This window comes from Ursus arctos, unplaced genomic scaffold (assembly GCF_023065955.2).
Source record: "Ursus arctos isolate Adak ecotype North America unplaced genomic scaffold, UrsArc2.0 scaffold_12, whole genome shotgun sequence".
Classification (NCBI taxonomy): domain Eukaryota; kingdom Metazoa; phylum Chordata; class Mammalia; order Carnivora; family Ursidae; genus Ursus; species Ursus arctos.
Genome location: NW_026622786.1, coordinates 2,159,431 through 2,182,571, shown reverse-complemented (window position 1 = coordinate 2,182,571; position 23,141 = coordinate 2,159,431). Strand labels below are relative to the sequence as shown.

The 23,141-nt window shown below is 42.7% G+C and overlaps 1 protein-coding gene and 1 non-coding gene across 10 annotated transcripts in view; one reads left to right on the top strand and one right to left on the bottom strand.

Annotated features, from left to right (window-relative positions):
• Positions 1-23,141, top strand: part of PIP5K1A (phosphatidylinositol-4-phosphate 5-kinase type 1 alpha) — a 37,459-nt gene that overhangs the window by 8,772 nt on the left and 5,546 nt on the right. For 5 of the 9 annotated variants that reach the window (XM_044379675.2, XM_044379677.3, XM_057310286.1 and 2 more), the window contains exons 2-12: positions 1,482-1,520; positions 10,823-10,854; positions 12,398-12,478; positions 14,093-14,223; positions 14,883-15,000; positions 15,183-15,335; positions 16,324-16,623; positions 19,859-20,064; positions 20,848-20,931; positions 21,758-21,806; positions 22,014-22,098. In XM_044379675.2, the coding sequence (XP_044235610.1) occupies positions 1,482-1,520; positions 10,823-10,854; positions 12,398-12,478; positions 14,093-14,223; positions 14,883-15,000; positions 15,183-15,335; positions 16,324-16,623; positions 19,859-20,064; positions 20,848-20,931; positions 21,758-21,806; positions 22,014-22,098 (1,278 nt within the window). The remainder of the gene's footprint in view (positions 1-1,481; positions 1,521-10,822; positions 10,855-12,397; positions 12,479-14,092; positions 14,224-14,882; positions 15,001-15,182; positions 15,336-16,323; positions 16,624-19,858; positions 20,065-20,847; positions 20,932-21,757; positions 21,807-22,013; positions 22,099-23,141) is intronic. The other 4 variants (XM_026486628.3, XM_048220574.2, XM_057310287.1 and 1 more) reach the window with 1 other exon arrangement.
• On the bottom strand, positions 5,138-5,243 carry LOC113246232 (U6 spliceosomal RNA). Its single transcript, XR_003312917.1, has one exon. It is a non-coding gene; the product is annotated as a U6 spliceosomal RNA (small nuclear RNA).

Below are 23,141 nucleotides of genomic sequence, written 5' to 3'. Positions count from 1 at the left end.
ACTCAGAAAAATATTCTGTGACGTGGTGTGATGATTCATCATTGTATTTTAGCAAGAATCAATTGGGTTGTTTCCATTTGGCACTTGACTGGTTCAGCTGCTTTGAAATTATTTTAGTAACAAAGATTTCCCAGCTTATTTTCATAATTTAGCGGATAGATCTTTTATATTTTTCAGGGCTTGGTATCCAGGAGATACGCTGAAATTAGGTATCCCCGTTTTATAGGAGAGTATTGATATTTTGGAGGACATGAAAGATAAACCTCTTCAGAGAGAACCTCTTATATGTGCTGATGAAGGTTTGTTTCAGGTCGTACAAGCATATCAAAGTAATATGTGGTAGAGAAAGAGAGTGAGTGTAGAGGAGTCATGTGTATTTGTAGCTTGGGATTGTCAGCAGTGTTCTGGACATTTTCTTTCTACATTTTTTTCTTCTGGTGTGTCTCTGCAGCAGCTTAATATGATTGTAATGAGCTTGAGTTAATGTGTGGGTGGGAGTGACGTTGGTCTATGTATGTGGGACTGTCGAGTAGTGGTTTACTGGGGAAAATGGAGCATATAGCAAAGAGCACAACAATAAAGTCACCCCTGTGTATCTCTTCCTTAATTGCTAAATTAAGGAAATAATTATTTTTATATAAAATTTACATAGATATGGAAAAATAGATATTTAAAGTTACAAAATCAACTTAATTCCATTAGTTAAGATAGTTATACTTAAACATTTTGATATATAATCTTTTGGACCTTTTCAATGTGTATAAATAATACAAGTGAATTTATAGATAAGTGTTTTACAAAAATATGGTACTATGTATTTTTTTACCTTTTTCCACATCCTATCTATAAATATACATAAAAATAATGGTTTATATATTCCATTTTATGGCTAGATTTATGTCACCAGTCTGCTTTTGTTCATTTAGATTCTTTCCAGTTACAGTATCTCTCCAGTAATCGTTTTTATATACGGTGATGCAGTAAATATCCTTGTATATACATTTTTGTCCACTCAATTATTTCTTTAGAATAAATTCCCACTTCTGGGTCAAATTGTATATGTATATTTTTAAGACTTCTTGCTAGATATTGCCAAATTACCCTCCAAGAGTGGAAGACCCTCAAATAAGATGCACACACATTATTTCTTTGAAAGGGTAGATAGATGCCTGTATGCTAAAGAGTTTTACACCTGAAAATTTTTTGCCAATATGAAATCACTCCAGAGTGAAATGATTTGGGTTACAAATTTTGTGACCACTCTTGGAATTTTTCTGCCAGAACTTCTCCTTCTCTTGATTTTTGGACGTTTACCTAGAACTACAAAAAAATCATTTTACATTTCATAGTATGGTGCTGGGGAGCAGGTTAGGTCCTGTTCATAATTTTAAATTTCAGGTTTTTTTTTTAATATGCTTATTCTGCTGTAAGCAAGTAGAACCCCAGAAGTAAGTGATAACTTTCTGTTTTTCCTCATTTAGGTTTCAACTTTCTGTGCTGTGGGGTCAGCTGTAAGAGAGGTAGATCTGATGTGTATCTGTGCTGAAGAAGCATGAGCTCCTTGCAGTAACTAGAAGCCAATTCCTCTTCCCCGTAACAATTGCAGACTTTTTGTAGTGGTAGTGCATGGCCTTCTTCTGAGAAGGCTGTGGATGACTTGCAAGCATTATTTGACATTAGCTCCCATTTCTCTCTGCTCTCCCCCAAAAAGATCCTATCATAACACAGAAGTTTCTTTTCTCACAGTTCCACACTATAATATGAATCAATCGGCTACCTTTTGTCTCCCTCAGAGTCTTCCTATAACTTCATTTCCTTTTGTTTTAGTATATGAGTCTCAATTCTTCTTCTTTTCCCTTTCTGCTGCATTTCTCATTTCCCCTGACCCTTCCATCCTAGAGATAGGTTTCATAATTCACAATGATGATAATAAGTACTAGTATTTGTAGAGCATTTATTATATGTTAAGTGCTGTACATGACTTGTTTAATTCTCTTAACAACCCTGGGGCACCTGGGTGGCACAGCGGTTAAGCGTCTGCCTTCGGCTCGGGGCGTGATCCTGGCGTTATGGGATCGAGCCTCACATCAGGCTCCTCCGCTGTGAGCCTGCTTCTTTCTCTCCCACTCCCCCTGCTTGTGTTCCCTCTCTCTGGCTGTGTCTATCTCTGTCGAATAAATAAATAAAATCTTAAAAAAGAAAAATTCTCCAAACAACCCTAAGAGGAAAATGTTATTTCTCCATTTTATAGATGAGGTAACCAAGACCTAGAGAGTTTTAACTAACTTGTCCAAGGTTGCCTAGTTAGTAAGTGGTAGTTTAGTACTCAAACCTAGGTGTTCTGATTTCAGAGCCCACATTTCTGCCCACTATGCTGTTATTGCTCCCCTGACTAATTTGGTAGTCTGTGTGTGAACTAACTTGACTTTAAACCAGATTAACTGTTTGTTATTGAATGGGTACTGACTGAACCAGGACTCCTTGATGAAGGAGAGAATAGTACAGAAGACAACTTCCCCTTCTGACCTTGGCTCTTCTAGAAAAACAGCAGAATTGTGAGCGCTTCTGTGCATAATATGTGGAGTTACTGATTCTTTCAGTCTTTTAGCAAATATCTTAGAAGTTAATATGACCCCCCCCAAAAAAAATTAATTGCCAAGGATTGGTAACTGATTCTGTAGTCAATTCCAAGATCCCTAAAACAAGAAGAGTTTGTCAGATGCCCTCTTTTTGTCCACTGCAAATTCAATAATCATAAAAGCCTTATGCTTTTAATCAGAGGAAGTTATGGTCCCACATAAACCAAAAAGAAAACTCTAACCTGAGATGAATGGAGCTCTTTTTTTTTTTCTCTGTTAAAGTTGTTGATGTTTTATTACAAAGACAAAAAGGTACTTTCTACTACTAGTGAGGACCTTAACATCTATAAAACTGTGAAACTGCTCTTTCAAGAATCAGACTTGAAAGCAGTTTCTGCTGCTCTAGAATACGGGCATTATTTGGTTCAGAACAAGGATAACCTCACTGAGAGAAGTGAAAGGTATTTTCCTACTATTTTTGTCAGTCACATTGATGACTGTTGCCAGAGGAACAGAGTTGTCATTATTATTAACTTAAGACTGATGGAAGACTGATGGGGGGGCACGTGGGTGGTGCAGTTGGTTAAGTGTTCGGCTCAGGTCGTGAGATCGATCCCCAGGTTGAGCCTTGCGTTGCGCTCCGCGCTCAGTGCCAAGTCTGCTTGGATTTTCTCTCCCTGTCCCTCTGTCCCTTCCCCCCATGCTCGCTTGCATGCTTTCTCTTTCACTCTCTCTCTCAAATAAATAAACCTTTAAAAAAAAAATTGAGAGGAATTGAAGGAGGAGGGACTCTGCTCTTAGTCCTCTTTCAGTGAAAATGAAAAATAGATTTCCTTGTCCCAAGGGAAGAGGTACCTCAGGGAAAGAAAGTTACTGTTCGTATTGTCTGTTAGCAATTCTGAGATTTATTTAGTTTTTAGAGCATTCTAGTTCCCCTGGTGCTTTTTGGCCCACCTAGACTTTAGGTGGCCAGAAAATTGAAAACAAAAGATGGTTTAAAAGAAAGTTGAATTGGGGATTAAGAATATGAATTCCCATTCTGGCTCTGTCATCATCTTTGCTCTGTGATTTTGAGCACAACCCTTATGCTTGTGCTTTTATTTATAAAAAAGAGGATTAGACTAAAAATCTCAAAGGCCCTTTCAGAATGATTTTTTTCATAATATAAATGGTTATTGATTTGTTAGCTTGACAGTGGGCAAGTAGCTTCATTTGTGACTGTGAAAGAGCTGAGTTTTCAACTTGTTTTGTTTAAAAATCAAGTTTCATGGGGCACCTGGGGTGGCTCAGTTGGTTAAGCATCTGACTTTTGATTTCAGCTCAGGTCATGATCTCAGGGTCCTGGAATCAAGCCCCAAGTCGGGTTCTGCACTCAGCACGGAGTCTGCTTGTCCCTCTCCCTCTGCTCCTCCCCCTCCCATTCTCTCTCTCTCTCTTAAATTAATAAAATCTTTTTAAAAAATTAACTTTCATCAACAGCTGTAGATTTCAGCCAGACTGAGCTTGCCTAGCCAGAATTTTTAAAAATTCCCAAAGTGAGAGTGGTGCCAGGGTGGCTCAGCCAGTTAAGCATCTGACTACGGGTCAGGTCATGATCTCAGGGTCCTGAGATCGAGCCTTGCCTCAGGCTTCCCACTCAGCAAGGAGTTGGCTTGTCCCTGCCCGTTTCCCTGCTCATGTTCTTTGTTTCTCTCACTCAAATAAATAAAATCTTTTTTAAAAAATTACCAAAGTGAGAGTACATCCTTGCTCCTCTAGGGTTTGGTTATTGTTTTTGCTTCGCTAAGTCTTCTAGGTTTTCTTTCTGCAGAGGAACTAGTATTCAGAGTTGCCATGGTTGGCTCTATATCATCTGTTGGCCCACTCAAAAATAAGTTATTTGAACCATTATTTTTTTCTGATGCAGCCTGTTTGTGATGGCTTCATGTCTTGCTTTTAGTACTGCAACATTAGCTAGTTGTTTAGGATGTTTCTTGGTCCAGGACCTATTAACGAATAGGAGTCCCAACTTAGTGCGATATAAAGACAGTGTCGCTGTTAGAGCTTCATCTTGATGCTTCCTTTTACCAGAGAAAATCTCTCAGAAAGAAGCCTGCTCAGATGAAGAAGCTTGATTATCCAGACTTGTTTTCTTTTCTTCTGTGGTATTTTTTCCCTAAACTTTTAGTACAAAACTTTTCAGACATACCCGAAGTAGAAAGACCAGTATAAAGAACCTGCATGTGCCCATCACCTAGACTCAGCAGCAACATTTTACCAAGCTTGTTGTATCTATTCAACTTCATTTCCCCACTTCCACCTGCTGTAATATTTTAAAGCAAACCCAGTCTTCGTCTGATTTTAGCATAAATGCTTCAGAATGTTATTTCTACAGATAAGGACTGTATTTTGGGGGGAAAGGGAGATAGGGACTTGTGACATAACCACAGTAGTATCGACACATCTACAAAATTAGTAGTGGTTATTTAATTTCTCCTCTTGAGGCTCTTGTCTCAGAAATCTTTTAAACTGCTATTTTTCTTTTTTGTTGTTGTTTTTTTTTTCTTTTTTCTTTTTTTTTTAATATGGAACGCTTCATGAATGTGCGTATCGTCCTTGCGCAGGGGCCATGCTAATCTTCTCTGTATCGTTCCAGTCTTAGTATATGTGCTGCCGAGCGAGCTCTACTTTACTATTTTTCTAATCAGCATCCAGACAAGTTTCATACATTGTATTTGGTGGATATGTCTCTTAAGTACTTCATTTAATTGGTTCCCATACCCTGTAGTATTGTTTTAAGGGTCAAATGAGCTATATTTGTAAGCTTTTAAAGCGCTATACAAATAAAAGTTTTGTCAGTGGAGAGAAATACCCTTTCTAAAAAGGTATCAGTTCAGTTTAGTCTTGTAGCCAGTATTAAGGAGAACTAGGACAATGTGGAGATGCCCAAGTGATGGCGAAAAACACAGAAAAAATTTGTGAGCTCCTCCAGGCCAGGAACATAAAACTCTCTGTCCATAGTGCACATGCATTGTTCCTGACATGTAACAGATGATCAGTAGTTTTTGAATAATTGAATGAGGATGGGGAACAGAAATAATTCAGCATTGAACTGGTACTGAGAGGTGTTAAAATTGAGCCAATAAGGAGAAGCCAAGCTGTCAGCCTCCATACCCACCCCCATTTTGGGCAGTGTGCTCTCTCTTTTGTAGCACATGCTACATTTCATGGTGTGGACTGATTATGTAGGCGTTTTAATAATCCTTCGGAGTTTTGGGTTCGATGGGAGAGGCGGGTCCCTGATTTCTCAGGAGAAAAGTTTTTTGCTGAGTAAAGTAAATTTTAGCATTAGAACTCTGCCCTATACTCTGTTTCCCCATCCAAAAAGAGAATGATATATGTAGATGGTGGATGTGGATTATAAGATAATGTATCCTTATCAGAGAATATTTTATGCAGAGATACTAGAAAACCAACTTTCTGCTGAACAATATTGCGTTTTTTTGTTTTTGTTTTTTTTTTTTAAGATTACTTATTTGAGGCGGCGAGGAAGGAGCTGGGAGGGAGGGGCAGACAGGGAGAAGCAAGCTCCCCGCTGAGCAGAGTGCCCGAGGCGCAGGCGGGCACACACACAAACCTACCCACCCACCTACCCACCCTGTGGCTGGGAGCTGGATCCCAGGATCCTGGGGTCATGACCTGAGCCGAAGGCAGACAGGTAACCAACTGAACCACCCGGGTGCCCCAACAATATTCTGGTCTTAGCCATAGAGATGAATCTCATTTCCCTTAAACATTGGCTGGCTGGCATTACCAAGCCCAGTGTGGCCATGCTGAGTTGGCCGTCTTGTGGTTTCTGTTTCTCTCTCCTTCCCCCCCCCCCCCCCACACACACTTCTTCCCCTGCCCTCTGCTCCTCTTCCTCTTTCTGTACTAATAGGAGAGAAAGCTTGATTATGAGGTGAACAGGTACAATGCTGTTGACTCTTCAGTCTCATGGACTTCTCCAGTAGACAGTTTCTCATAGGCAGAGACTTGGACCAAGTGGTCCAGCCTTAGCAGGTGGTATCTGGTTCCTTAAAATGTCACTCTGTTCTTCATTGGGTTTCTGGACCACCTGGGTGTTAACAGCAATATTGGTAAAACTCTAGGTGTTTTTCTCTTCCCTTCCATTCTGCTATGGTAGGTTGGAGCTCTGATTTGTGCCCCAGGAGGAAAACTTCAGGCAAGGAAGAGAGTAGTAAGTCTTAGGTCTTTGCTCTCCTCCTCCTGTGTTACTTGGTCTGATTATCATTATATTTTTCTTAAAGATTCTATTTAGAGAGTGAGGGTGCACACACGTGCACGTGAGCAGAGGGAGGATCAGAGGGAGAAAGAATCCCAAGCAGACTCCGTGCTGAGCGGGAGCCCCATGCAGGGCTGTGTCTCACAACTCTGAGATCATGACTTGAACTGACATCAAGAGTTGGAGGCTTGGGGCGCCTGGGTGGCTTAGTCGTTGAGCATCTGCCTTTGGCTCAGGGCGTGATCCCAGAGTCCTGGGATCAAGCCCCGCATCGGGCTCCTTTGCTGGGAGCCTGCTTCTCCCTCTTACACTCCCCCTGCTTGTGTTCCCTCTCTTCGCTGGCCGTCTCTCTCTCTCTCTGTCAAATAAATAAAATATTTAAAAAAAAAAAAAAAGAGTTGGAGGCTTATGGGGTGCCTGGGTGGCTCAGTCGGTTAAATGTCTGCCTTCTGGTCAGCTCATGACCCTAGGGTCCTGGGATCGAGTCCTACTTAGGGCTCCTTGCTCAGTGGGGAGCCTGCTTCTCCCTCTGCCTACTCTGCCTGCCACTCCCCCTGCTTGTGTGCGTGTATGCACGCGCTCTCTCTCTCTCTGACAAAATCTTTAAGAGTCAGAGGCTTAACCTGCTGAGCCACCCAGGTGCCCCTAATCATCATCATCATCATCATCATTATTATTTAGATCCCATTATCACTCTAACTGCATCAGCCGTAGGGTCCTTGGGATTATTCCCAGCTTTACAGTTGCTGATAGCTAAGCAATTGGCACCAAAATTCCACTGAGTAAAGTCTTCTCACCCTGGTTCTGGGTACTTTGCAAGAGTGTAGCAGCCCTAGAGCTACATGTTTGTGGGGTAAAACTAGGAAAGGTAGCAGGTAGAACTTTTCAGGGAGATATGGGGCTTTCTTACTAACCCTGTGCCTTCAAATCACTTACCTGCCTTTGTTTCCTTCCATTGTTTAACTTTGTCTAGTGACTACTTATGTACAGAGGAGGTTATTTTTTAGGTAAGACTGTCAGACTAGGACTGGATGTTGGCCCTTCTTGGTTCTGCCAGATACCTTCCAAACCTTTTCCTCTGTGGTGAAAAAGGAAGGGATAGGCCAAGCACTGACCAAGGAGTCCAGAATTAGTGTTTGTCTTCTCAACCGAAAGCATACCGATTTTCTCTTTGAGAATCAGTGATTCTGTAGTTGCACGTGTGCACTTGCGGGAGGGTGTGGTGGGGGACAGCTGATGGGGGTTTGGGAGGAGCCAAGTAATTTGAGATGCTAATTAAAATTCCTTGAAGGTCTATGTAATTGAACATTAAAACTTGCTGTGAGGCCAACTTTGCTTTTGCTTTAGAAATCACATAGAATATATTTGTATAGCATGTTATGGTCCATTTGATTTAGCTTATCTCATCTAATCTTTACATAAGACTTTTTTTTTTTTTTAAGATTTTGTTTATTTGATAGAGAGTGAGAGAGAGCACAAGTGGAGGGGAGGGGCAGAGGGTGAGGGAGAAGCATACTTCCCACTGAACAAGGAGCCTGATGAGGGCCCAGTCCCAGGATGCTGGGATCGTGACCAGAGGTCACGACACTTAAGGCAGACACTTAACAGACTGAGCTACTCAGGTGCCCGCAAGACTTTTTTTTTAAATGATGTTGGCTCCAGAAGAGCCCAGTGTGGGGCTTGAACAGACAACCCTGAGATCAAGACTTGAGCTGAGATCAAGAGTCAGATGCTTAACCGACTAAGTCGCCAGGTGCCACTACATAAACCTTTTTTTTTTTTTTTAAGATTTTACTTATTTATTTGAAAGAGAGTACATGAGCAGGTGGGAGGGGTGGGGGAAGAAGGAGAAGCAGACCCCCTGATGAGCAGGGAGCCTGACACAGGACTCCATTCCAGGACCCTGGGATGATGACCTGAGCTGAAAGCAGACACTTAACCTACTGAGCCACCCAGGCGCCCCGTAAGAACATTTTATAAAATCTTCACAAGACCCATACAGCTTTAGTGTTGTTTCCCAATGAATTTTTTTAGTTAAGCATAGAGAACAATTTACCTGATCTAACAGAGATTTGAACCCAGGTCTTCTGATTTTTAAATAGCTCAGCATGTTGACTCCTGGCTGAAGGTTGTAAGATATAAAAGGTTAGACCTCAGGGCACCTGTGTGGCTCAGTTGGTTAAGCGTCTGCCTTTGGCTCAGGTCGTCATCCCAGGGTCCTGGAATCGAGCCCCTCATTAGGCTCTTCACTCACTGGGTAGCCTGCTTCTCCTCTTCCTCTTCCTGCTGCTCTGCCCTACTTGTGCTCGCTCACTCTCTCTGTATCAAATAAATAAAATCCTAAAAAAAAAAAAAAAAAGGTTAGACTTTCTTTTTCTTTGTTGATGTACATCTTAAATTTTATAGTAAGTCGGTAGCAGTTTTAATGATAAATCTGAGTTATCCTGGCTTATTGTTCCTTGGAAACTTTAGCTTGGGGTTCCAGTACTAATTTACCTGGTCTTTTACTTAGCTGAAGTTGATCTGACTGAAGATGAAGCATCTATAAAGGTGTAGATTATAGGGCTTTTCCAGTTTTCTGGGTCATTTTATGCAGCAGATCTTCCCAACAGCTAGATGACATTTCCATTGCCTCCTATTTTGGGAAGAGGAATGAAAACCATCTGTTCCCCATTTTTTGCCACCCTGACTCACTATGGGGAAGGAAATTTTGCTGCTCTGCTTATTGGTAACAGAAATATTTGGTCTGTGGCCTCTGTACGGCTAAGGGCTATTGTCACAACCTTTCCTCTGAGCCCAGCTATATTCTGAAATTCTCAGGGCCCTCGATTATTTGTCTTAGACAAACAGTCATAATTAGAGCTTCACCTTATTGCCCTTAATCCCATGTGTTGCTGTTGCTGCCTTACCATTAATCCTTATACATACACTGGAACTGGGATCTTCCTGCTCAGGTATTATTGAAGATCCATCCCATTAGGCTCCTTTTTTAATTTTTCTTTAATATGGGTAATCTTTATTCCCTTTGAATTCTTTAGAATTAGATTGAAGGTATATATCAGTAGTCTTTGAAGTTAAAGGTAAACCTTTTCCAATATGAAGGGGGGAACAGTCTGTCTTCCTGAGTGGACATGTGTCTATTGTGATCATGGATGAAGGTTATGGGTATGGCACACCCTTGAGAACTGATTTAACCTTTCAGAGTAGATTTTCTACAGATAGGTACTTTTAGTCACTTTGTAAACATATTCTTATAATCTTTCCTAAATTTAAATGGATAAAAGTCATAATACTTATGAGATTGAACCACACACTTATCTTACACATCTGCACTGGTTAAACATTTGATAAGTAGAACTCACTTTAGTAAGTAAGTAAACGCCAACAAATTCCTGTTGAGTTTACAGCAGAAATCAAGGTGAGGAGGTAGGGATGCAGAATCTTCATTATTTCAACATTGTATTTTCTCATCCTTAGTTCCCTCATCTCCGTAGATCAACTCTTTACCTATTTTCTGAAATCATTAATAGAGGAGTAAAGCACCATAGATATGCTCTGAAGGTTCTTACCCTTTTAGCTGTACAGGAAAAATTATTAATCAAGCCCTAGATTCTCCAACGAGTTTTAGGTATCTCCTATGCCCTTTCTCTTTCAGCCATGGTATCAAATGATACCCTCTTGACTCTGATGGTTGAATGTATCAAGAACAGATATATTTCCCAGAAAATAATAAGAATTGAATAAAAAAAAGGGACTAGAACAAGAATGGAATATGCATGAGGGTTCTGTGAGTATGGAAGAAAAAGAGGAAGGGATATTTAAAATCCCTGTGCAAAAGGATTTAGTATCAAGAGGCAGGAGCTCATTGTCAGGTTTAGTTGGATTCAAGCCCCAGTTGTTTCTGTGTGCTTGATAGAAATTGTGGGCACTGGTGTGTGTACGCACACTTCTGATTGCGTTTTGTTTATTCTTTTAACAGCATCAGGAATCAAGAGATCCATGGCATCTGAGGTGAGTTTGATACTGATACCATGTTTCTGAAACTTTAATTCTGGGATAGGAGGATACCATTTATGACATCTTTATTTTTCCCCTACTTGGATCTTAGAAGTTAGGTGGGATTCTTACATCTCTTTGGTAAGCTAGAGATTATACAACGACTTTTGTTGTAGTTTATTACAGATATTAATAATAGCTCACGTTGATTGACCTTTTTTTAAATGTATCAAATGTAGTATACCGAAGAGTAAATAATTTATCTAAGTGTCCTTTATTCTTATTTAATCTGGTAAACACTCCTGTGAGCTGAATACCATTGCTATCCCTGTTTTACAGATAAGAAGAGTGAGGAATAGAGTTTCTATAACTTGTCCAAGGTCACACAATTAATAAGGCTGGGATTAAAACCCACACAGTCCGACACGAAAGCCCACTCTTTGGTTTTGCTGTTACTGCTTCCTGTTGCATAGCTTCATTTTTTTTCTTCATTTGAAGAACTTCTTTTAACCATACAGATGCTGTTAATTTCCTAAGTTTTTCTTTTCTGTGCAGAATATCTTCCATTTGCTTAACTTTCTTCCTTTCGGTATTTCCCAAACCTCTTCTTATTTCTTGCCTCTCTCCTGGGTTTTGTGACAGGGTTTCAGAATGCAGGCCCCCTTTGGCCTGGGATTTTAGGTTTTTCTCTTAGAACCTCTTCCAAGATCTTTGAGATGATATACTGAGGGTTTTCTGACATTAAGGGCCTTAGCCAGAAGAGTAGAACTTGAATATCAGGCCCTAAGATCATGACACCCTATTTACACTGGCCTTTTTGCCTCTGGCTTATTAACTTAATGAGTACTGACATCATGAAGAATACCTTTGTGTCTCTTGTACTTCACCTTGATGTAGGAATAGCCTTCTGAGCTCCGCTCTACTGGTATTACTCCTTCCTTATTTTAGGGGCTGTCCTGCGGGTGGAAAACAAAGCCGTATCATGTTCCCGGGAATCTCTTCAAGGCACTGAGGGCTTCTGTCTCAGGGGAGTCGTCTTACTGCCTCGGCTTTTTAATTCCTGGGTTTGCAGTACTTACATTTGCGAGTGGCTAGATCATTTTTACTGGTGAATGCACTTTGAGCAGCTAGTGTTCATGTCCGGTTGAAGGTTAGAGGGGTAGAAGTTTCTGAAAGAAATCTGGTGAAAAAGAACGGGTCTGTGGAACTACTTTTAACCTGTCTTGCTTTTGTGAACTAAGGTTTGTTCTTTTTCCCGGAGCAGCTATTTCATAGTTCTCTTGTTTCTATTTTTCCTTAATGTAACTCATTTTTTTATGTCTTCTTTTTGAGGATCAAAAGTGAAATATATGTCCCTTGGAATTTTCTGTGTTCTTTTAGCCAGTTAATTCATTGGGAAACAACACTAAAGCTGTGTGGGTCTTGTGAAGATTTTATAACATGTTCTTCACCTAGAACGGGTTGAGTGAGTGTTCAGTTTGTTTTAATGCACCATCACGGTAGCCGAATGGTGTATTACATGGGGATCATGTGCTAATTGTGACTCTGCTTTTTCCAGGTGCCTTATGCCTCTGGCATGCCCATCAAGAAAATAGGCCACCGAGGTGTTGATTCCTCAGGAGAGACGACATATAAAAAGGTGTGTCTGGGTGGAACCCTTTCATTTTACTCCAGGAAGAGATAGTTCTGTCCCCTTGGTGTTACTCTTCACATTTTGTCTCATTTCTTGATGTCCTAAGCCTTTGCACAAGAGCTGTCATACAGCTTGGACTTCAGAGTTTGCTTTCAGTTCTGGACCACTGTGGGAGGTGCTCAGGCTTCTCAAGGGACAGTGTTCAACCTTTCCATTGAGTGTCTGTTCCTTGTTTGATACAGGGTATGAAGATTTCTTGGAGTCCTGTTTCTGGCCCACGTAAATTTTTCTTGTGTGTTCTCTGCCTTTATTGTACTGTCAGGGACCTGACGTTCTCTGGGAATGGGGTCGAGGCCCTTGTCCATTCAACGGATATTTATTGAGTTCTATGTGCTGAACATTTAGACAAAAAGATGAGTTTCTAGGCTAATTGGAGAGGCACACACTTCAATCTAGTTTTATATATGTGTATATATATATATAGGGGGGGAGATAGATAATTTGGGGGGGCTAGTAATCTCTAGCAGGGTACCTGGTTGGCTCAGTCAAGAGAGCATGCGACTCTTGATCCCGAGGTTGTGAGTTTGAGCCCCACATTGGGCATGGAGCCTACTTAAAATAAACTAATTTCTACCGCTGACATGGGGCTCAAACTCATGACCCTGAGTCAGCCAGGCACCCCTCTAGTTACCATTTTAGTGCCTAATGAGGACTAAGTAGAAATACAAGTAATTTAATACTTGGTGAGAGTTGGGGATGAAGGAAATCATTTAGAATGAAACTGTCCAGAACTTTCTACAGTAATTGAAATGTGCTATAATCTGTGTTCTCCAGTAGTAGCCACTAGTCTTACTTGAATGTGGCTGGTAAGACCGAAAAGGCAGATTTTCAGTTTTTATTTTGATTAACTTAAATAGCCATCGGTAGCAAGTGGCTAGTGTACTGGACAGCACAGACCTAGATGATGTGATATTTTCCCATGGGATTGTACGAGCGAGGCTCTTCAATTTGTGTTTTGACCATAGTGTGATAATTTTAAATCTAAACACTTCTCTCAGAAATAATTTGAGTCTTTTTAGGCTTTCTTCTTCAGTTAGGAACTTTTTTTGCCACTCTGTCGTCCTTGGGACACCAATCAGGCTCTGCCTTAAAGGACTGAAACTTCTGTAGCCAGGTAGTCCATCATGATATCAGTTAATTTTAGTTGCATTCTGTATTTCATGAATAAAATGTTTGGAGATCCCCAGATACTCTGTGCGCAGCAATCTTTGGAGTGAGACTTAAGATTGTTCTCTCAGTACAACATATCTTCCAAATGTTGATACGGATAGTGGCTTCCAGCTATAGATAGGGATAGGCAGGAACACCTTGCCTAGCTGAGGCTGATTCAGACAGCGCTGCCTTTGCTACTGTGTATCTTCATACCCTTTCAATCTTTACCAGGCTTAACTGCCATGTAAAGCAAGAGGATGGAGGAATTGGATTGTCCTGGTTTAGTCTGAAGTACTAGAAGGGCATTTGCTTTTGAGTGCTTCTTCTGGCTCTTCCCTCCTGAGTTTTTATTGTTCTGATCAGATTTAATACTAGAAACTTTCGTCTCGTTTCTCTTCTGTTTCTCAGACAACCTCATCTGCCTTGAAAGGTGCCATCCAGTTAGGCATTACTCACACTGTGGGAAGCCTGAGTACCAAACCAGAGCGTGATGTCCTCATGCAAGACTTCTATGTGGTGGAGAGTATCTTCTTCCCCAGGTACTTAATGTTCAGGGGAATGTCCTGGGAAGTGTGGCTTTTTCATATCAACCTCAGGCCAGTTTTAGGGGTTCAGGTCTAATTTAGGCATGTGCACAATGTCCAGTCTTTTTTTTTTTTTTTTTTTTTTTAAAGATTTTATTTATTTATTTGACAGAGAGAGACAGCCAGAGAGAGAGGGAACACAAGCAGGGGGAGTGGGAGAGGAAGAAGCAGGCTCCCAGCGGAGGAGCCCGATGTGGGGCTCGATCCCAGGACCCCGGGATCACGCCCTGAGCCGAAGGCAGACGCTCAACGACTGAGCCACCCAGGCGCCCCACAATGTCCAGTCTTTAACTTGATCTTGGGGTGATGTGGGAACAGAGGATTTGGAGAGCAGATGCTGTCCTTTGAATGTTTCCGTGAGCCTCTGGCCTTTGGAGTGAGCCCTAAAAAGCAATTCAGTGCACTAGGTAGGGGGCAGTGTGATTCCCTGTGCCATGTCTTAATCCCTATGCTGTGGCTTTGTCCCACTAAGCAACTGACTCATCTGATCCCTCTGGTTTTCTCAGAAGGGATGTATTGACCTGCCTCTGAGTTACTCTGAGTGTCTGCCCAGGGTGGACTCCCTGGGTGACAGGGACTGGTAAATTACAGCTTTTTCTATTTTAACCCCACAGCGAAGGGAGCAACTTGACCCCTGCTCATCACTACAATGACTTTCGGTTCAAGACCTATGCACCTGTTGCCTTTCGTTACTTTCGGGAGTTATTTGGTATCCGGCCTGATGATTACTTGGTAAGCTTCTGGTTCTCAGGAGCCTATGACTCCAGTATCAGAGGGATCCTCCCAAAGGAAGACCCTCTCTCCACAGTCTTGCTGTAATTTTCCTTTAGAACAGAATTGCATCTATACTTAATTTCTGGTTGGACAGGCCCTGGTATTTCTGAACTTCTTGCTCTCTCTTTTCTGGGCCCCAGTACTCCCTCTGCAGTGAGCCGCTGATTGAGCTCTGCAACTCTGGAGCTAGTGGTTCCCTCTTCTACGTGTCCAGTGACGATGAATTCATCATTAAAACGGTCCAGCATAAAGAGGCGGAGTTTCTGCAGAAGCTGCTTCCAGGATACTACATGGTGAGGGAAGAGGAGCACTGGCTACCTCTGCTGCCCACTCCACTCCTGGACAAGGCTGGCTTGTGCTGTCTCTCGTGCTCACTCTCTCTCAGATAAGTAAAATCTTTAAAAAAGAAAAAAAAGGCTCTCTTCAGCAGGGCAACACAATGTCAGCACTTCTGTCTTAAAGATGTAGTTCATTTTGTGGCTTTTTGCCCCATCTCTCTTGCCTCTCTGGGGCTAAAAGGGGTTTTGTTTATCTGTCTTTTTTTTTTTTTTTTTTTTAAGATTTTATTTATCTGAGAGAGATCGAGCACAAGCGGGGGGTAGGGGTGGGAGTAGAAGAGGGAGAGGGGGGAGAAGCAGATTTCCTGCTGAGCAGGGAGCCCCATGCGGGACTCGATCCCAGGATCCTGGGATCGTGACCTGAGCCGAAGGCACATGCTTAACTGACTGAGCCACTTAGGTGCACCTATCTGTCCTATTCTAGGTATTATTTGACTTAGACCATCCTACCCAAAGTTGAAATTCCGTGATAATTTTGTCTTCTGTTCTTAGGCCACCTCCTACACTAGGGAATGAGGTGGGTTACTTCTCTTGATAGTACTCTACTCCATCTTACTCTGACTGACTGCTCTCAGAGCTTCTGGAGAAGTTAGGTTTGCTTTGCATCACACCCATAAGAATACACTATACCAAGGGCTTAGAATTAAGACTTTTTCAACATGGTCTTTTCTTACACCTCTTTAAAAGACTATACCCATCATATATTGAGTATCCTGACTGATTACTGTATTGGAGGGTCTGTGGCTCAGCTTGGCGGTGATTGATCACTGAGATAGAAGTATTGGGAAACTGTAAACAAACATGATGTGGGCTTATGGGCAGATAAATTGTACCTGAATCCCATATAGCAGACCAAGGAAGGTGGGAGGCAGCTTTTACTCTTGAGTTTCACTGAAAATCAGCTGACTTGCTCTCCTGCTTCTTTTTACTTTTGTGCCCTCAGAACCTCAACCAGAATCCTCGCACTTTGCTGCCTAAATTCTATGGACTGTACTGTGTGCAGGCAGGTGGTAAGAACATTCGAATTGTGGTGATGAACAATCTCTTACCACGGTCGGTCAAGATGCACATCAAATATGACCTCAAGGGCTCGACCTACAAACGCCGGGCTTCCCAAAAAGAGCGAGAGAAGCCTCTCCCCACCTTTAAAGACCTGGACTTCTTACAAGACATTCCAGATGGTCTTTTTCTGGATGCTGATATGTACAATGCTCTGTGTAAGACCCTACAGCGTGACTGTCTGGTGAGTTTATCATATTTCCTTCCCTCTCAGATACCAAAAATCTCAGCCACTAAAACAGCTTATTGTTCTTAGGCATTAGATCTGTTTGAGATGGGACTCAGTTCCTTAGCTCCACATGTCCCAGACTTCATTTAAAATAACTTTTACATTAGGTTATTGCTGAGCCTTTACATTTTTACATTCTGTTTATCCTCTCCCACCTGGCTTCATTTTCTTTACCTCTCCTAGGCCTCATCATCCTAGAGTCTCCTTATTTTCATACCAGCACCATCATTCCTCAGGCCTTGGTCCTGCCTGCCAAATTCAGATTTATATCTTGGAAGCTGAGTGCTGCTGAAGAAAATCACACACCTGTGTCTATTCTACCAGCATCTCTGTAGGTTGATGCTGTCCAGACTCAGTATTGTTCACGAGTCCACTTCCTGTTCTCAGCACAGATGTCACATGATTGGCACTATCCAAACCATTTTTTCTTATCCCCCAGCCTTGTTTCTCAACAGACTACCTTAGTCTTCTATTCCATATCATCCCTTTGTCCTACCCCCATCCCCAGTTTATAAACATGTATACACCTACCCATCTTTAATCTCCTTTCTGCCCAATTTGGTGGCTTATTCCAAGTCAATCACTTTTTCAGGACTGTTTCTTTAGGATTCTGTTTCAAATCTTGCTTCCTTTCGCTCCCCTGGCTTCAGCCTCTATCAACTGTTTTCTTTCTGCATGCAAGCCAACTTTTATCTCTTCCATCTTAAGGTTAGGAGGATTTTTTCCTTTTTCTTTTTCTTTTCTTTCTTTCTTTTCTTTTCTTTTTTTTAAAAGATTTTATTTATTTATTTATTTGATAGAGAGAGTGAGCACAAGCAGGGGGGGCGACAGGCAGAGGCAGAGGGAGAAGCAGGCTCCCTGTGGAGCAAGGAGCCCAATGCAGGGCTCTATCCCAGGACCCTGGGATCAGGATCTGAGCTGAAGGCAGTCACTAAACCAACTGAGCCACCCAGGTGCCCTTGGAGGATTTTTTTTTTTTTTTTCCAGTGTCTCCATTTGTCCTTTTCATTTATCGTCTCCTATTCCTGCATCAACCCACTGTCATGGCTTTTGCTCTCACCCCTTCAGTTAAACTACTCTCCCTCAAGACCACCTCAGATGCCAAGTAGAGAATATTTCTCAGTCCTTCCTTGCTTTTTCTGCAGCTTGAAAGTTGACTATTTCCACTTTCTTAATGTACCTTTTTGTTTTTGTGGCACCTTTCCCTACTGGTTTTTACATTTCTGATTGTTTTTTTCTCAACCGCTACTGTGGGATCATCTTCCTCTACTCACTCCATAGCGTTGTCCATCCTTGTCCTTTGCTTACTCTGCATCTACTTATAGGGTAATGCCTAGTTTAGTTTGGCTCCTTTGGTTGAAAGGACTGGACACAGTAGAGAGTTGTTTTCAAACTATGCACAAGAATCACTCCTGTGCTTTCTTCATCCCTTTCTCCCACCAACCTAGCAAAATACCCTTGGTTGAGCTGCATCACCAGAGTGGGCTGCTGGAACTGGTGTGAGTGTACTGTTCTGCACCCTGTTCTGGAATGGAAAGAGGGTTGAGAACCATAGGATATAATCCAGGCTCCTTGAGGCGCCTGGGTAGTTCAGTCGGTTAAGCGTCTCCTTCGGCTCAGGTCATGATCCCAGGGTCCTGGGATCAAGCGCCACATCAGGCTCTCTGCTCAGTGGGGAGCCTGCTTCTGCCTTGCCCCCTCCCCCCCTCACTCCCCCCACACTCGTGCGTGTGTGCACTCTCCCTCTGTGTGTCAAATAAATAAATCTTAAAAAAAAAAAAAAAAAAAAAAGAATCCAGGCCCCTTAGTATGACACATCAGGCCTGTCGTTTTGCCTCTATCAGCCTCTGGAATCTGCCACATCTGGCCTTTGCATTTTCCATTTTAGCAGTACCAAATTATACCTCCCTGCACATACTGGGCTGTTTGTTTCATGCTTCCAGGCGTTGAAATAGTCCTTCCTTTATTTATTTGGACTTACTTTCTAATTTATTCTTCATAAACTTATTTGCATATCACTTCCTGATCTCCTCCGTACTATCAATCATGTAAGCACTTCTGTTGTTGCATGTATTAGACTTTATTGGATTTATTTTTACATTTGTTTTCTAAATTATAATATTGTTGAGAACAGAAACTCTTGAGTATCTTTGTGTCCCCATAAACAGGCACAATGCCTGCAGGTGGTAGGGCTTCAGTAAATACTGAACTGAATCAAAGCTGGTCATATAAAGTCCTGCAACAGATATACTGCATCATGAAATGTACTTTTACCACACTTCCCTTGCGGATTCTTTATAGCACAGATATGTATTCCACGTTCCCTTGAGAATATAATGCTCTTTTCACAAAGAGATACAAGGAAAGAACAAACAGGGAATGTTGTGGGCTAGGCAGTGGCCTAATACATATTTACCGAAATAGAAGAAAGCTGAGGGAATAGAAATAATGAGTGACTAGAGGAAGTTAATATATATATTCTTCTCCAGGGAGTAGGAGGAGCAAAGGATAAGCCTATAGTTAATCCTGGAGGTCAAGAATACTTGAATCTTGGGGTACCTGGCTGGCTTAGTTGGGGGAACGTGCAACTCTTGATCTTGTGGTTGTGAGTTTGAGCCCCACATTGGGTGTAGAGATTACTTGAAAATAAAATCTTTAGGGGCGCCTGGGTGGTGCAGTCAGTTGAACATCCAACTCTTGGTTTTGGCTCGGGTCGTGATCTCAGAGTCATGAGAATGAGCCCTGCGTCGGCTAAAGTTTTTCTCTCCCTCTGCCCCTCCCCCTCCTTGTGTGCCCCCCCCCAAATAAATCTTTTTTTAAAAATCTTAAATATATATATATATATATATATATATAAAATAAAATAAACTTAAGACAAAAATGAGGGTGCCTGGGTGGCTCAGTCAGTTAAGTGTCTGCCTTCAGTTCAGGCCATGATCTCAGAGTCCCAGGATCGAGTCCCATGTCAGGCTCCTTGCTCAGCGGGGAGTTGGCGTCTCCTTCTGATCTCCCCCCCCCCCCCCCGCTATGTTCTCTCTGTATCACTGTCTCTCTCTCAAATAAATAAAATCTTTTAAAAAATCTTAAAAAATAAAAAAAATAATTGAGTCAGGAAAGCTGTGAGATCCTGAAAAAAGTCTTCATATCTCCCAAGGCTCAGAACATGGTTTGTTTTTTTTCCTTCCATTAGGTGCTGCAGAGCTTCAAGATAATGGACTATAGCCTCTTGATGTCGATCCATAACATAGATCATGCACAACGAGAGCCCTTAGGCAGTGAAGCACAATCCTCAGCTGACACTCGCAGACCAGCCCCCCAAAAGGCTCTCTATTCCACGGCTATGGAATCTATCCAGGGCGAGGCTCGGCGAGGTGGCACCATGGAGACTGATGACCAGTGAGTGGGCTCAGGGGCACCAGGATGGAGAGCATAGACTCGGCATTTTTTTTTTCTTGAGGAAAAAATGCAGACCCTGGCGTAAGAGTAGCCCCGATTCAGCAGTTGACAGTCTTAACACTTACAGAACTATAGAACAAGCCTTCTTAAGGATGTAAAAGGAAAGGAGGAGGGCTTAAGTGGGGGATCTGTAGTACATCTGGGAAGGAGAGCTATTGAAGATTAAAACACCTTTCAGAAAGAATGTACTTAGAGTCTTAGACACGTGTCTGCATATTCTATTAGAACTTCACCAAAGCTAATTTAACTACAGGCAGCTTTATGGAAGGCGTCTTTCTTACCATCCTGGTTCTATCAAGGAAGTGTATTTACTGAAGCATCATAAATGTCTTGGAAGTGGTTTCATTTTTAAGATGTCCTGTACTGTGACTCTCAAGAAGAGAGTCCTAGTGGGTATGAATTAAACTACGAGAGTACTGAGGAAGTTCAGAGTTATCTGAGCACTTCCAGCGTTGCTGAGTAGGGGTGACTTTAGATTCTCTCTGGTGGACTTGGGGTCGGAGAATCAGGCGAGTGAGACTAGGAGAGAAAGAGGTTATAATACATATTCCAGAGTGGCTCTTGGGGTTGGAGGAAGGTTTTCACTCTTCCCCAGTTTATGGAAGATGGGACAGTTATGTTTAGGTCTCAGTTCCCTGTCCTGATCTGACTTGAGGTTAGGAGAAGCCCTTATGTGCTAGGCCCAAGATTTTCTTACTGTTTTCTTCTTGTCTTCCGGAGCAGTATGGGTGGCATCCCTGCCCGCAATAGTAAAGGGGAGAGGCTGCTGCTTTATATTGGGATCATCGACATCCTCCAGTCTTACAGGTGAGGAGCGTATGGATTCCAAGTGAGGGGCCAGAGTGGTTGCAGATAACCATTCACATTTTTCCTTTAGAGGAGTTTGTCACTAAATTCTACCTGAAACAGGAACAGTGAAGGCGCATTCTAGCTGCTTACCTCATTGGGTTTCAGATGGGGGTTTATTTCCTGGATTTTGCCTGTCTCCCTGGCTTCGTTACCCTGCCACCTTCCCAAACGTAACATACACCTCTGTGGAGAGCTGAGTCAGTCCTCAGAAGCAACAGGGTAGAATACACCGTCTGTCTCTTTGTGAAAAACCTGTGAGATGAGTCCTACTCCACATTGGGATGCAGCTGGAAACGTGTTCCTCTTTTCCTCAGAGGAGAAAAGAGGATCACTGCGTCCTGTGCTAACTATTAACCTGTGGAACTAAGGCAGTGAAGCGATAGGAGGAGCTGGAAAGGTTAGATCCCAGTTTCACCCTGTAAACAGGTTTCCGCTACTGACGGGGACTGGGCAGTCCTTGGTTTACTGTTCCAGAGTATTGTCATCCAGTTTTAATTCCCCTCTTCCAGGCGTGCCCATCTGTCCCTTCATTTCTCCTTTTGCAATAAGTGTCCTTGTTCCTGACTTGCCGGGGACATACTAAGTACCCTTTTTCCATGGGGGAGGTAATTAACTTCCCTAGAAGCAGCTTTGATCTCCATCCTGATCAAACACTACTGTGTCTGTTCTTTGGAAAGCCAGTGTGATAGAGGGAGTGCTTTCCCAGCTGCTTTACTTCATAAAAGAGAAAACTGTCATTCATTTAAAAACTCTGTGACTATGTGATACACATTTTTCTTGGCAGGTTTGTTAAGAAGTTGGAGCACTCTTGGAAAGCGCTGGTACACGATGGGGTGAGTAGCCGTTTGCTAGAGGCTCTCCTCCTGCCTCCTACAGTTCTGATTTGCCCCCTCAATTTCTTCTTTCTTTCTTATTTCATTTGTGGGTTCTACCCTTCTGCTAGGGTCTCAGCCTAGAGGAAAATGGGCCTTGGACTAAATAGCGATCCTCTCGCTGGCCTCCCCCTCTCTAACTCTGCAGCCATCTCTTCTGCTCTGCAGGACACCGTATCGGTGCATCGCCCAGGCTTCTATGCTGAACGGTTCCAGCGCTTCATGTGCAACACCGTGTTCAAGAAGATACCCCGTAAGTGGCTTCTACCAGATGACCCCCCAGTGACTCCCTTACTCCAGGCGATGGGTGGGCAAGACACCTCTGTCAGGGAACTGCCAAAGCCTCTTCTGCTCTACCCACCTCCCGTGAGAGCTGCTGCCCGTCTTTATGTCAGTCACTCTGTCTGTCCCAGTGGTTTCCGAGTTGCTGCTTTTCCCCTGGCTCTCCCTTCGTGTGTCATTGAGGTGAGGGGCATTTCTGGGAAATTGGTGGGATTGGGGGGAAGAGTGTCATTGTGGGAGTAGGATCCATGCCATAGGCCGAGATGGAGCCAGACTTACAGACAGAGATAGGCAAGGGTATTACCAGTGTTCTGTTTTCTCTTCATATCCCCAGTGCCAAGGAACTCTCAGACTAGGATCAAAGGGTTGATCTGATTTCTGCGTAGCAGTTGTTCTTACTCTCTTCCCTCAACTTTCTTGGTTTGAAAGTGCCAGTATCTTTCTTTCCCAACCTTCCAATGCTGCTGCCATTGGCAAATTTCCAACTCCTTCCCGTCTCCTCATCATAGGCCTCAGTCATCTCTCAGTGCAGCAGAGAGGACTTAGGCATGCCAGACAGTCTTAAGAAGCATGGGAAAATCCCTTCAAAGTCTTTTCAAAGTGACATACAAGCAAGTGTAAAGTATCACAGTGCTGTGTGCGTAAGTGCTACAAGGATGCAGAGTGAGAGGGTCATCTTCGTCAGCTTGAACTGGGGGATGCTGTTAAAGAACAAGGGAGGGACGGAATGGAGGACATCTCATCAGGTCGAAGCAAAGCCATGGAGGTTGCGTGTAGCGGGGGCAAGATATGTATGTGTCTGCTTTCCTCTAGGTTTTCTGCTTTCCAGAGTGAAGTGAACAGAGATGTGCGCCCTCTCCTCTGAAGAGTAGTTCATAGAGCCTGTCTTTGTTGACATTAGTCCTTCTTCCCGCTTTGCAGAGCACCTTTGGGTTTGTGTTGGGGATGCTAGCGATTTGTATCTGTATCTTGGTGACGGTTTCTCAGGTGGGTGCTAAGTAGGCTTTCTCTTTC